The sequence below is a fragment of the Topomyia yanbarensis genome, chromosome 2 (assembly GCF_030247195.1).
Source record: "Topomyia yanbarensis strain Yona2022 chromosome 2, ASM3024719v1, whole genome shotgun sequence".
Taxonomy (NCBI): domain Eukaryota; kingdom Metazoa; phylum Arthropoda; class Insecta; order Diptera; family Culicidae; genus Topomyia; species Topomyia yanbarensis.
This window is the reverse complement of record NC_080671.1, coordinates 174,375,990-174,391,248: the sequence shown is the minus strand read 5'-3', so window position 1 is coordinate 174,391,248 and position 15,259 is coordinate 174,375,990. Positions and strand designations below refer to the sequence as shown.

General features: G+C 39.0%; 1 protein-coding gene across 2 annotated transcripts; it reads left to right on the top strand.

Annotated features, from left to right (window-relative positions):
• The first annotated feature begins 2,171 nt into the window (after window positions 1–2,171).
• Window positions 2,172–5,777, top strand: LOC131682171 (probable splicing factor, arginine/serine-rich 6). 2 transcript variants are annotated; one of them, XM_058963435.1, is made up of 3 exons: window positions 2,172–2,321; window positions 2,442–2,860; window positions 4,902–5,777. In XM_058963435.1, the coding sequence occupies exons 2-3, from the start codon at window positions 2,451–2,453 to the stop codon at window positions 5,176–5,178; spliced, it is 687 nt and encodes a 228-aa protein (XP_058819418.1). In that variant the 5' UTR covers window positions 2,172–2,321; window positions 2,442–2,450; the 3' UTR covers window positions 5,179–5,777. The 2 variants fall into 2 exon arrangements, with proteins under 2 accessions (XP_058819418.1, XP_058819417.1); XM_058963434.1 differs by having other exon boundaries at window positions 2,173–2,367.
• Window positions 5,778–15,259: the final 9,482 nt, after the last annotated feature.

Below are 15,259 nucleotides of genomic sequence, written 5' to 3'. Positions count from 1 at the left end.
AAATTACTGTGAGCATTAAATTAGTTTATATGGTTATGATTTTTACAGAAGATATCCGATTATTTGAAATGGAAAAAGTTGTGCATATAATTAGTGTCTGACGCGTATTTTATAATTATCAAAATCATTTGAGAAGTAACAATCATTATCATTCAGTTGTCAAGTCCAGTTTCCCAGTTGTCTAAGTCCAGTTTTCCAGGAAATATTGACGAAGCGTTGCTCATTATGTACAAATTTTAATATTTAATGAGTTTTCTCTTCAATCTTCTGAAGCGATCTACACTTGGCGGTTCATTTGTCCCGAAATGAGTTCTACAAGATGACACGAATGAACTCATGATGAATGACGTTCATGTTTGACAATTCCCGGTGGTTTGTTTACTTTGTTAGTTGCATTCAAACTCACGTAACTCCCATGTAAACAAATCACCGAGAATTGTCAAAAGAAGTTCATCCGGCTCATTTTGTGGGATTATATCTGTTGGTGTAAAACCTAATATCCTCTCAAGGTTGATTTTTACTGTTGATTTTTTGTCTACTAAAAATGCTTTAAAAATATCAGCCATGTTCTATTTTTTATATAAATGCACAGTAATATCCAAAAATTCGAACATTGTGATGAATTCTTCTTCCTTAACCTGACATAAGGTATACAAATGTAACCAACAGGGTGTCGTAAGCTAATAAATTTACAATTACAATTACAGTTACAATTTCATAAGTCTGTTCTATGGATTCTACTATGTTTTCTGCTTATAAATGTCAGAAATTTTCATAAATGGGCACCTATGGCGTTCATTCGCACGTTTTCATAAATTTCATAAGACTGTCTTATGAAAACAATAAGAGATGGATTTGGAATATTTCCCCTCCAAATCATAAAACAGACAAAAAATCCATTTAAAATCCTTATGCCTGAAAGTTATGACATTTTTATTGAAATTAAATGTAAATTTTGCTCGGTGTACAATTAGGTTTTACACCAACTGACATAACCCCACAAAATGAGCCGGATGAACTTCGTTTGACAATTCTCGGTGGTTTGTTTACATGGTAGTTACGTGAGTTCGAATGTAACAGGTGAGCACCCGTTGCACTCGCACTCACGCAACTGACAAAGTAAACAAACCACCGAGAATTGTCAAACATGAACTTCATTCATCATGAGTTCATTCGTGTCGTCATCTTGTATAACTCAATCGCCAATTATGTTCGTCCGCATTTTTTTTGACAGGGTTGCCACCATCTATTTAGCAGTGGGCAGGTGAGTCTTTTTAGTTTTTTTTACTCACAAGCAGAGATGCCAGATTTGCAGACATGTCAGCAAATTAGCAGACTTTTAATTTTAGCTCCAGATTTTTTCGATAGCGCACATATTTGCAAATTTTTTAGTTTGATTGCAGATATTTACAGATTTTTTGATTTGGTTGCAGTTATTTACAGATTTTTGAAAATCAAGGCTTTTGTTTAGACTAGTTTCAAATTACAACTTTATCTACTTTAGGTTTTTTCTTCATAAGCTATTTTTCTCTACTTATCTTGGGCTATAAATGCACTATTTTCATTTAATATAACTCATCATTAATAAGTCATTTTTGGTAAGGAATAGTTTTCCTGACATTCTTGGTACTTCCCACACTTTTAAAATTATTATTATGATAATCGTATTGTGGTTTTCACCGAAGACTAGCATGCAACGGAATTAATTCAAAATAGCGAAAGAATTGAAAATATACCCTCTTAGCTCCATCCGCCCAGTTTAGAACAAACATCTAGCAAAATATAGGCCCTGTTGGTCAGGTATCGGACGGTCATGAATTGACAGTTCATGGATTTATTCATTCCTTCACTACCTGTTCAGCATTTTGGTACCCATTTAATGAAATGTTTAGTGTGCCTTTTAGATTCCTAACTCGATTTCTTAGCATCCTCCTTAGTTTTTGCTTGGTTCATGACCAACAGTCGCTCGAACACTTCATATAAAAATCAATTCAAATTACATTTGTAGCCTTGCGGAATTGAAAAGGTTAAATCTTAAAAATGGCGGTTTCGCAATCTTGTCGCGATCTTGGTTTTTCGCTATTTTTGCTAATTTCCAGTGATAACCACAATATTACGATTATTACAGACATTTGAAAAAAGTATCTGGCATCTCTGCTCGCAAGTCGCAACTGCGCGTCATTCTGTTTCGTTTTGCCGCAAGAATCGAATGCGAAATCGAAAAAGGGAAGCTTTTGTTGGATTTTGCAAAGATTTGCTTCCTTCGAAACATTTTGGTCTTAACAGTGCGTAAAACGTGAAGTTATAGCTCCAATTATCAGGCAAGTTAAATTCCTTTTTCATTAGCCTATTGTGGAAGCGAATATGGTAAGAAGAGGCTTCTTTTGCCGAAACAGAAAAAAATTGATCATGGACTCCATCTTTCTTTTTTCTCAACCCAGTCAAGGAAAATGTCTCGCTATCCTCATGACGCTAAAGTTTATGTTGGAGAGCTAGGCAATAATGCCAGCAAGCAGGAGATAGAGGATGCCTTTGCTTATTACGGTCCGCTTAGAAATGTGTGGGTTGCTCGCAATCCACCCGGGTTTGCATTTGTAGAATTTGAAGACGCCCGGGACGCGGAGGATTCGGTGCGTGGTCTTGATGGAAGAACAATCTGCGGCCGCCGTGCTCGGGTCGAACTGTCTACCGGCAAGGGCGGTCGTGGATTTCGCGGTGGTGGTAGTGGTGGTGGCGGACCACCGCGTGGTAAAGGAGGTCGTGGTAACTTCCACCCGGACGACAGATGCTACGAGTGCGGAGGGCGAGGTCATTATGCCAGGGATTGTACTAAGCGTGGCCGCAGCAAGGGACGCAAAAGGTAATTTAAAGCTCAAAGTGTTATTTTATTACTGGTACCTGTACCGGTGCGAGGACGGACAAAAGCGACATGGTTGAAAGACCCAAAAATTCCTCTCGGGTGTTTTTGATGGCATTCTGATGAAGCACTGTCCACCCTCGTAACACGCATTACCGGGTTATGATTGTGCTCCCAACTGAAGGTAGATTTTTATTCTGGCATTGATTTTCACCAGAGTAGAGAGAGATGCATCGAAAGAGAGACTAGGGTTTCCTGATTGATTCAATGATGGACCAATCCTGGCCATTCGAGCGTTGAATCAGTCATTGAAACCTGTCGAAACGTCCTTCAAGTAGTGATAGTGACCATCGCAGAATGTCAACGAAGTGAGATCTGCGTAGAGAACATCGCTCTCAAGTTCAGCTTCTGCTTCAGCTAGTCTTCTGGTTCCAAAAATTGCAAACCTACTACTACCCACTGCTATCGACGGCCAACGTCGAAAGCTTCGCGAGATCGGCTCAATCTGCATCCGATAGACAGTATTATTCACGAGTATGAGAAAGAGAATTTCGCGTAGAAATCGTCCATAGTTTGCAAGACAAACACCACTCTATCTGCAAGTCTTCTGTGTAGAGTCTACTAGAGCGCACCCGTCTCGAACAGATTCTGCAAGTGCGTTTCTACCGAAGTCTCCCGTGAGTGTTCCATTTGATTTAGTTTAATCAACCACAAAAACATCTTTTTACAGAATTGCCATGGTTAGTCGTATCTTCGTTTAGTAACTTGACAATGTTTGAGAGTCGGAATAATTAACATTCTATTTATAACAAGCATTATAACAAACGTTCAATTTCATCAGATGAAATTATTTAGTATGTAGATAATTGGTTACGTTTTTGGTTTTGTACAGATGGTTTGGATAACTATTGCTCAAATTGCAGCCATTCCTAGTAAAACTAGACTTTTTGAATGCAAGGCTAACAGATAAAAGAAACAACCGTGATTCCGACTGATGCGAGGGTCTCAGAATTTTTTATGTTGCAGTTGTCATTTCCCATGAATAGCTTTATCATCTTTCATCGAAATTTAATTTACAAAACATTGGTGCAGGAGCGGGATGTTTTAGTTTTTTTTACTAATTGTTTAGAAATGGTTGCAAGAATAGCTCATTCCACTTGTCTTTCCACAGACTTCTACTCAACATTCTCTTGACCATCAGGGACGAGATTGTCGAATAGATTTTTACTTTCTTCTGTTTATTTTCTTTTATTTCTCGTATACTTGCTCTCATTGTATCACATATTATCATTGTCAATGTCTTCATTTTTTTTGCTTCCGCGAGTTCTGCCCAGAAGAGAATGGTGTTTTCTATTTTAGAAGGCTTGATGCAAAAATGATGGTCTAATAGCTACTTATGTATTTACCGCTATCCAAGTAACTTCCTTGACCTGATTAAAAGGTTGTCGTGCTCAATAAAATTACAAATCACAAAAAAAAAATATTTAGAAAAACTCAACCTGTTGTGAAGTCACTATTTGTTGCACTGTGTTTTTCTTTGAGTTACTCTGCCGATAGAAGTATAATTATCCCATGTGTATAGGGATTCCCATAGAACATGGGACAATTATGCTTCTAGCGGCAGTACTGGTCTTATACGTTTTATTTTTTTAAATGCCACCAAAAGTCCTTTCTTCGTACAATGTCTAGCAGTATAGCATTGAATTAAACTGAACAAATACATGGCTCATTCAGGTTGAAAAAACGGATAGAGACCCAGGATGAATTTGTAAGGATTCCTTTTAGGATTTTAAATCTACAATATCCTCAAAGGATTACATCTCTCGGGACTGTAAATATATCTTCATATATCTATAGATAAATTTAAGTAAGACAAGAAGGCCGTATATTGTAAAGCTCCGAAGAACTGTGTTCATTCTGTTTTTTATTTTTTTTATTTTGAGCAATAGTTATCTCTAGATTCGCAGAACGGTATAATCTCTTAAATATTTAACAGCATGCAGCAACCTAATATGCTTCTTCCCTATTCATCGCTCGCCCCTAGATCTCGGAGCCGCAGCCCACGTTCGCGCTCTCGTGAGCTCCGAACTCGTTCCAAGAGCTACAGCCGTAGCCGAAGCCGCGATCGTGTCCGTGAACGTGACCGCGACCGCCGTACCCGATCCAAGACACCGAGGAAGACAACTCGCGATCGTTCGATTACTCGTGATCATACTAAATCGCCACGGCGTTCCAAGACCCACTCCAGGAGCCGCTCACGAACACCCCGTTCGGCAACCAGATCACGCTCCAGATCGCATCGTCGCAATGGCGGCGACTAACATCACGATTAATCGATTCGTCTTCGGGGCAGTGTCGACCGCCGTGCTACCACTAGCATTCCGTCCAGGGAACTACGTGATTGCATGCTGCTAGACCACCGGAAGCAATAACAGAAACTAAATAACGATTTTGAAGCTAAATTAAATATGACGCAGCTTATCAAGTGGGAGTACATTTCTCACAATTTTGGCAAGTTTAGAATGTATTATACCAACAACAACTACTTAATCAGTAGATTAGTAGATTGCTGTTACAGCTTTTAATTAGTTCCAAATTAATCGAAAATCCTCAAAGAGATTGTAGTGTTTGACAAGACCAAGTTAGTGAACAACTTGTGAACCGAAATACTAGCTCGTAAGAACGAAGGTAATACTGTATTGGTCATCCCTAAGCATTCAGCTCTCTACGCTGATCCTGCATAATTACATTCACTTTTGTCTCAGCACAGGGATCTGCATATATCAGTTTTATGCCGCAAAACAGTTCAGGAAAGCAAAACCTTTTGATTATCAGTAACAGGTAGCAACAGTGCATCAATTTATTTTAAATGTAATAATCTTAATCAGATGAAATAAATGATATGAACTGATAAAAATAATTTTCTTGTGTTATTTGGTTTATACCTCTGCTGTATGAACTTAACTTGGTCGTCTGTCATTTGCCCCCAGAGGGAGCGAGGCGTTTGGTATAAGGTCATTGAGCATAATGGACATTTGACATAATTTATTTTATCTCCAGGATAGCGTTTATTTGGCATAATTTCTTATTTTGCGTAAAGTGAGGGTCATTTGGCATTGTGGGTGAATAGAGAACAGTGTGTCTAGTTATGTAAGGTATGCAAACTAGGCTCGAAGGAACTATCCAGATCAGTTTTGGATATTACATACATTTGGAGCAACATCAGATGTTGCTCCAAGCTGTTCTCAATCCCTATTCGACAGTTTTCACTCCGCCACCCGCGTTACGGCTTGGTAAGACCAAACTGGTGTCGAGGGGGGTTAATTAAGGTTGTCTGACGTATTCTTGATCGTCACATCATTGCTAGAATCGACAGACAGCCTTAGTTGATTATAGGATTAGGGAATATATTTAATGTGATAAATAATGTCTTTTTCGCTTCAAATAGTTAATATTCGATCCAGTCGAATTTCTTGAGCGTCTGATATACGAGTTCCGACGATAATTGAGGATTAGATAAAAGCGATCTCGGGCCCTTTTCTCACAGTCACGTCACCTAGTGACTAGAAGAAAATTTCCTTCTAGTTACTAAGTCACATGCCTGTGAGAATAGGGTCCCTCCTCCATGAGACGCTCGACTGACGGCCTCGAAATGCCGGAAGAGATGAGTAAGCGAGTTTAACAAGAGGGAATGAGACACTAAATTGAAATTAAATTTATAGCTGTTCGCTCACGAGGCGACAGGCCACACGCCACAAAAATATTCACTATGGATTTTGTTCTACCTATTCCAACGCTGTTGCTGTTGCCGCGTTGAAATAGGTAGAACAAAATTCATAGTGAATATTTTTGTGGCGTGTGTCCTGTCGCCTTGTGTGTGTACAGCTTATAAGTAGCGCTAACAAAACTCTAATTTCAGGAACTGTACGAGATGGTGCTGGGCCTGTCCATTCTCATTGCTTCGGAAAAGTCTTCCTGGCTGGTTGGTAGATATGTGCTCCTACATGCAAGTTGATCAATTCGTTTGGGTGGGGATATATGGATCCTACTAGTTGTCGACTCTTTTGATCGAGGGTATGATGCTAGTTCAGGAAAAGAGTGCAGGACTGGCACTTAAGAGATAGTTAATTATTCAGGACTTGTTCTTATGATTATTTAACTCGACCAAGCACACCGGCTCTCAGAAATGATAAGCAGCCCTTTCGGGTCGGTGTTGTCTGTTCGAGTCGAACCAGGCGGACATGCGGTTCGAGCAAACTGTATGGGAAATAGTGGATATATATTTACAATTAAACAATCCAGAAGCACAACGGGTCGACGTCATAGCGTTCACACGATTCAATGGGAGCGGAACGAACGGTATGACGAAAGCAAGTCGATTTATTCTGTGATCACTTACACTGCCGCTAGAAGCATAATTGTCCCATGTGTATAGGGATTCCCATAGCACATGGGACAGTTATGCTTCTAGCGGCAGTACATCACTCATGTAAGATTCATCTTATGAATACCAAAGTGCCATCTTCACCATATATACTACATTGAATATGAATTCTAATACGATTTTCCATTGACTGACACCGGTTTAGTGGAGTGCACTGGAACTGCACCATTTTTGCACTTTCTAGCAGAAGTGCAGAAAACTTGGTATGTTCCATTGACACTTCTGCTACAAAGTGCAAAACCAGTGCACTACACTACACCAGTGTCAATCAATCGAAAATCCTGTAAATTTTGACAGGATAGGATAGTTTTATTTCTGGGGACTTTAACTTTGTTGTCATTCGTCCCTGTAAATTTTGACAATTTCTAAAAATTTGCAAGAAAAAGTCCAAGTTAGAAACAGTTGAAGCTCTGCGAATGTAAAATCGTGATGCTTCCTCTTATTTGGTACCGTGCTCTTTGTGGTCGGGTCCGGAAACTCTTGAATGCAATTTGGTTACAATGTCTTTCTCTTATAGGATTTTCCCCTCGGCATGATACTGTACCTTGATGTGGTCCGGGGGCTTTTTCACCAAAGCAGTATTACAGTGATTATATCACATAAACTTGGGATACGATTATTTTCTTGTTAGTTAAGCTTCATTGTGATCAATTTTAGTACTTAACTTGGCGACCTTTATTATCCACTGCCATGGTCAAATAATATACAATGTGAGTTTAGGGCCCAATTCTCTCTGCAGGCACCTCATTCCAAACGTACAAACGTGGCCTACGCGATAACACAAACCTGGTCACAAATACGAACGCCCGTGATCTCGCCAATATTCAAACACCCCGATTGATTAGGTGAACGTTGGAACCTAAGAACCTAAGCTCGCGCAATCATGAATCGGTCACGTCCGGAAATCTCCACCCTTGATCATTGCAGCCCAAATTTATGCATTTAGTTGGACCAATAGAAATAAAAACTAGACAAGACGTCCACGTGCGATTGTTGAGGAATACGCGAACATGCGAATGGCCACACGCTTATAAAAATAATGTGTCCACGCGATGTTACATACTAGCACACGCGACAAAAACGTCCACATACAAACGCTCGAGTCCTTCGCGATCATCCACGCACGACCACACCCACGATCTCGTAAAAAGTATAACACCCTGGTGACTAAGTGAATGGTTTAGCACTTAAAAATTAACAATCCCGGTCTCGAGAGTGAACCTCCAAATGCCCGCGTTCGCGCGATCATGAATCGGTTTCGTCCGGAATCACCTATTTTCGGCCCTAGTCGCATAAGTCTAATGCCTTCAGGCGGATCAATCAAAAATATAATGCTCATATCCACTAAACTACATAAAAATCGAATGCATACACGCAAAGTCACATACACGCGACAAACAAATATAAAAATACTTGAGCCCTTCGCGACCATCCACGCAACCTATACCCGCGCTCTTCCAGACATTATAACATCCCCGTGATAATATGAACGTCTCTGCACTTGTAATCGCTCAAACGCAGTCTCAAGCGTGAACCTACAGTCCCCCACACTCGCGCATTCATGAATCGTTCGCGTCCGGAAGTCTCTATCCTCGATTCCAGAGGTCTAGGTTCATGCCTTAATTAAATCAATTAGCTCTACAGTTCCAGTAGGACAACTCTCGAAAAAATCGGCATATTATTAATACTCAATAACAATACTAACTCTTCTCTTCATTTTTTGACGTAGGACTACGTCTTTGTTTTCGATATGGGGGTGCACTCTGCAAATTCTACAAAAATGGTATGTAACGAAAAGTGGTCCAATTTTAAACGCATATAATTCAGCCATATCACGATAAATTTTCAATTTTTTTGCACAAATCGCCCCGAAATACTTCTAAGAATAGATTCCAATAGATAAACCCAAAGATTTTTGATATCATAGCATTAAAAAATTAAATAATATACAACCTTGTCAAAATATCGCGCATTAACACACAGAAGATAGCACTTCCCAAGCCCTGTACGACGGATTAGTGTACCTAGCGCGCAACGCTTCTATGAATGACGTCATCATCGACTATTTAAAGAACGGACTTGGCCAGACACGCTCAGTTCCCTGTTGAACGGCTGGCGAAGCAGATCACTGCGCTGTGTTTTTACAGCCAGTGTAGCTGAGCTAGAAGTCCGTTACACTGGCTGTGGAGGGACGTTACCCTGTGTCGTCCAACAGGCGACCGCTCCAACTGCTTCCTAAATGCCGCTGTAATGTTGCCAGTAAATTTTTGCTTTAACTAGCACATGTATTTGCTATTTGCGCTTGAAATTAAGTAATGTAGTGGTAGTAATAAGCTTCCCATTTTGGTTTAAACGCAAGGACAGTTTTTAAAACAGGATTTGATTATTTAGTTTAGCTCATTTAAGCAATTTTATCAATTCTGTAATTTAAAAGGAATTTTACGGAACTTGGTGAATTTGGCCCCACTTGCAACTGGTATAATCAACCTGCACAAAGTGTTGCATAACGCAGGGCTGTTTTTTGGAACAAAATCATTCAGCCCTTCGCTATGCAAAATCACGATATTATGACAGATGGGCTAAGCGCGGCCGTTCCTTTCAATCGGGAAAGGCCGCGTGGAATTTTGGTGAAATGCGCTAATAGTGTCGTGGTGGTACTAGTTGCCTCTTTCGCTCTACCCATCATCATCAGCGTTGACTCATTTTGCATTGTACGCTTGGTTTCAATGTTTGTGGCGAATGTGTTGGTAGGTAGGAGAACTGGCGGTAAAATGAACACGTTAAGCAAAGTCATTATTTTCTAACTAATAAGTGAATGAGATATTACAATCACCTTATGTTTCTTGTTAGACATGTTTTGTACATATCTGGTAAAAATACTTCGTCATAAACACATTTTTTCAAACATGATTCTTGATTTCTAAACATGTCCAAAAATGAGACATGTTTATAGCGAGTGGGTAAAATGAACATGTGGAGGTGGTAAAATGAACAGATTCTGGTGACTTGCAAAATGTCCTGTATGTATGCAATGCGCAGCGTTGGAAAGCATTTTCCGATCAATGCTAATATCCCAACAAATCATGAGCTTTGCATACACACAGGGCATTTTGCAGGCAAAAAAAATGTAACAGAAGAATTGAATTTTCATGACGTAATATTAACCATTTTACAATCCTGTGGCATCGAAACACATCTACAAACTTGGGGTTATCCATGGGTGTTTGAACTTTTAGGATCTGTTTGAGAGCAACTAGAAAGCTTGTTCTATACATAGGATGTGATTATATTGTCTAAAATTTAATTTTTCTTCACCGGTCCGGGTGTTTTTCCCCACACACTAAGTACTAAGAAAATAAATATTTTACATTAAGTAGTATAGTCCTACGTCTACAGTTCGTGCAACCCCATAGGGCTGCGCCTTGTAGTTTTTTTTTATTTATTTTCGGTCTCATGCGTTATATTCTTGTGATGACCTTTTCGAGCTCATACATCCAAGAAGAGCAACATTGCTGCCAACAATGATTCTTCTCTGCCATCAGACGTCGCCAGGTGTTAGAACAATGGAGATGTATTCTCATACTCGATGGAATCAGATAAGTAGGAACGATCAACAAACTGCAAGTAGTATATAACACATTTCTTATTTTAACGTATAAATTATTATTCGCATTAAAATATTATTTACAGGCTCCACACATATCTCAGCCAGCCCGGGGACAACTTGACAGCTCCCATATGTTGAACTCATAAGCAAATTTTGTGGTGATTTGGTGATGTCATGGCGGCTCAAATGGAACAAAATTTTAAAAAGGCGCATCCCATCTATTATTTTCTATATCTGTAAAAAATGAACAATTTAAGCATATCACCAAATTTATTTCGCTGTTCAAATTAGAAACTGTCCATTCCTTAACAGAAACATAGATTCCATTTTGGATCTAAAAAATCCAACAAAAATAAATTGATTTTCAGAAATACAAGAAGATGGCTTTCAAAATCGAGCCACTTCTACTTATATTGAAATTTCCGAAAATCTTCGGGATCGAACCAACATGAAATCCTCCGGTAGAAGCCGTTCCATTAGTTTCTCGTCGGGCTGAAGCTGAGTAAAATGCGAAATGAATTCTGAAGGGATCCGTACCAAAACCATCGCAAAATCTTCCAGACAGAATTATTTGAAAAGTCGAACAAAACTCTGGCAAGAGTCGAACATAATTGTACATTCCTGTAGAAAATCCTACATATATTTATATTCTCAAACAAAATTCCAGAATTCATCCTGACGTTCTTAATTAATTTGAAATAAGATGTCATAGGTTCACGAATTGTTAGACTTGGTGATTTGCTTTCATTGGCCAAAATGCTTTTTCATTTATATTTCTCGGGCAAAAAGCACCAATGATTTACCGATTCCACACTTCACACAATAATAAAACAAAAAAAACCTTTCAGACAGTTTCCAGTTAGGGATAAATTTATTCTCTAATAATTGTTTTCTTTACTTATTCTTTATCCACATTTTGGAATACGCTTTTTCTAAATGATGTTCTTGCTGCATTGATGGCGTTCATAACACACGTAACGAAACACGTTTTTCTCTTGAAACTATTTCGTTTCGTTGTTCGTGGTACTCATACGGAGAAGATATATCCAGCGCCACCATCGAATCAGTGGTACATATATGAAACAAGCACTATCTGTCAAGTTGTCCCCGGGCTGATCTCAGCATACACAAATACACAAATACACAAATGCTTGACAGGTGACTAGGCCAAGTGCATTCACTCGTAGGATCTATCATTTCGATGATCGCCTCGATTCTACGAAACCAGTGCACAAGTAAGCTGACATAAGCTAGTCTCATCTGGTGAATGCATGTAACCTGGAAACCCCAGACACGACAGGACGAGACGGACAGACTGGACTCGACGGGGCCTAGTTCAGAGCTTTTGAGGATTCTTCAATGCACGGTTAGTGATTTAAAAAAAGAACCATTCGGCATGTTATTTTTCCTTTTATTACTGTATCTTGAGTTGGGTTCATACTGATACTCACTAGCACAGCCAATTGCATATTCTTCCATATACACTCACATCCAAAACGTGCAAACGCCCCTAACATTCGCGATAACACAAACCTGGTCAAAAACGTGAACTTACATTACAATTTCAATCATCCACACACACCTACGCTCGCAATTTTTCCAACACCCCTTTACTTAAGTGAACTTTTCAGCACCTATAACTTTACAACCGCATTAACCCACCACTCGCGCGATCATAGACCGGCTACGTTCAGAATTATCTAATCTCGATCAGCCTAGCCTTCAGTTGGACCGATCGGGAATGATGCTCATATTCACTAGGCAACACGTTCCTCTACCATACACTGAATATTAATTATTAGATTCACGGTCCGCGCGCGATCGTTCGAGAATACACGTGAATGTGCGAATGGCAACACGGATCTAAAATCGGATTTATGCACTCAAAGTTGGAGACACGCTGGCATTCAAATGCTCGAGCCTTTAGCGATCACACTGTTACACAATTAGTAAACGCCCACGCTAACCCAGACAGATATGCACTCCTGGACTCAAACGCTAAAAACCACACCTTCCACGCATACACCACCCAAGACTGAACATTAGATTCATACATACAAAGCAACAAGTAATAATTACAGGTATTCGTCTGGCAACCGGGGGAAGTACATCTCAAACGCAGAACTTATCATTTCAATGATAGCCTTGGATCTGCGTTGCCTGTGTTCAAGGCACCATAGCTTTGTCCGTCAGGTCAAGGATGTATGAAACCCGCTAGCCACCACCCTCGGCCCTAGCTGCCCATAAAGGGATAAAAAAATGTCTTTCTCTTATAGGATTTTCGATTGATTGACACCGGTATAGTGGAGTGCACTGGAACTGCAACATTTTTGCACTTTCTAGCAGATGTGCAGAAAACTGGGTATGTTCAATTGACACTTCTGCTAGAAAGTGCAAAACCAGTGCACTCCACTCCACCGGTGCACATAAATCGAAAATACTATTATGATCTCGAGAAAAAACTTTGAAAAAAGGTAATGTTTTCAATAATTGCCACGGAATGGAAAAAAAAGAGAATAAATTCTGCACAAAAGAAATGAAAACCCGACAACTATGATCACAATGATCAAATCTCTACATATATGGACAGTACAAACAGATTTAAAGTAATGTTTGTCTGCTGTCCGGAAGGTACCATTGTGTCGTCGTAGCGGTGTCGGAAACTGCGTCAGGACTTCATGAAGGTTTTCCAAGCTTATCCAGGATTTTCGAGCATGAATGTGGGATGTTTTTTTTCGAGTATAAGCTATCAATCAATCAAACTGGACCGTAAACTTAAACATTGCGACTAAAATCGCGGGTCTGAACGATATATGATCTGAATCTGAACAAATTCAATAATTGCATGTAAAAGGATGATGAAAAGTGTGTCAGATTTGAATTTAAACTGCTTCCGGGTTAGAAACTATCTTACAAAAGATCACAGAGATGTTCCCAAGAAGTACAAAATTATTGTTGTAGACAAGTTTGCCGGTAAAAGTATATGATCTGGCAGTAAATTTGCAGTTATGGCCGTAAGACTCCAATTTTCATCAAAACCAACAAGTTATGCATCAACAATTGTTTGAAAAGCGTCCAGTGGTTAATTAGGTCTAACTGGGACTCTCAAGTTTTTGCCAGATTTGGCGAATAACGACTATAGTAAGAATGCGACGGTAGGTTGATAAAATCGGGGGTAAATAACATCGGGAGTTTATAAAAACGGGTCGAAACTGTATTCGTAAGAAAAATTACTAGTTTAAGAATTATCTGGGATTGGAAAATGATCAATTTTATAAATTTAAAAAAAAAATTGCAAAAAACGTAAGGATTATTTTGCGCTAAAAACCGCGAGATTTTTTTTTGGTATGTTAAAAATGTTAATTTTAAGGTCTTAATAAAATTAAATAATAATAAGATACAGAAATACTTTGGTTGCCTTTTTTTGAAAAACCAGTTTCTAAATTAACGAAATAAATGAAACCTCGACAAACATATGATTACGGCCTAAAAGCCAACTGTCAAAATCCACTTTGAATGGAAATTCCGGACAAACCGTTACGCGTCAATCACAGATGTTTATAGTAACCGAAAGAGAAAAGTTTTCTCTTTCATAAACCGTTGTGAACTGTGTTCGGCTAGTACCGGTTTGTCCGGAATTTCCATTCAAAGTGAATTTTGACAGTTGGCCTTTAGGCCGTAATCATATGTTTGTCGAGATACAACCTTAATTTCAATAACAAAATAAAATAACTGTTTTAGAATCGAACCTCTACCAGAAATCAAACTGATAATGAAAGCTTAATATAACTGAAAGTTTTTAAGCTGTTAGCCCCCACTAATAGAAAAGGTTGCGCACGCCTATGGTGTGATAATATAATTCATGTCAAAAGTGAGCAATACGAATTTCGAATCAAATCAGTACGTTGAAAAAATTGAAGAACATTTTTGGACAAAAATCGACTTTTTGGGACTTAATTTAACACCTTATTGTGTTCTCATATACAGTTATGATTCGCTGATTGGACATTTTTTAACTGGGCCGTTTTTTAGTTGGCCCTCCGCTAGATGGACCATTGTCCAACTAAAAAGCATATGAATGTCTAAATCTTATGTCAAATTTACTTTGACAGTCAATCTGACAATTATTAGAGATGTGAATAGATGCAATCACACTACTAACGTCTCTTTTGGAGAGTTTTTGACATCTGTCAGTCGGTCCAACTAACGAATCAAATTCGTTAGTTGGACAGAGGTGTGGCCCAACCAGCGAATCACGACTGTAGCAATGTTATGCAATCACTGTGAACATCGGTAACCCCAAAAGTAACCATAAGCATTAAACCATTGCACTATATTGGCTATACATTTG

What these genes read in the sequence shown, in the direction of transcription:
- LOC131682171 (XM_058963434.1), top strand. An exon ending in CGCAGCAAGGGACGCAAAAG is followed by an intron (nt 2,861 to 4,901) that starts GTAATTTAAAGC and finishes GCTCGCCCCTAG; the next exon opens with ATCTCGGAGCCGCAGCCCAC.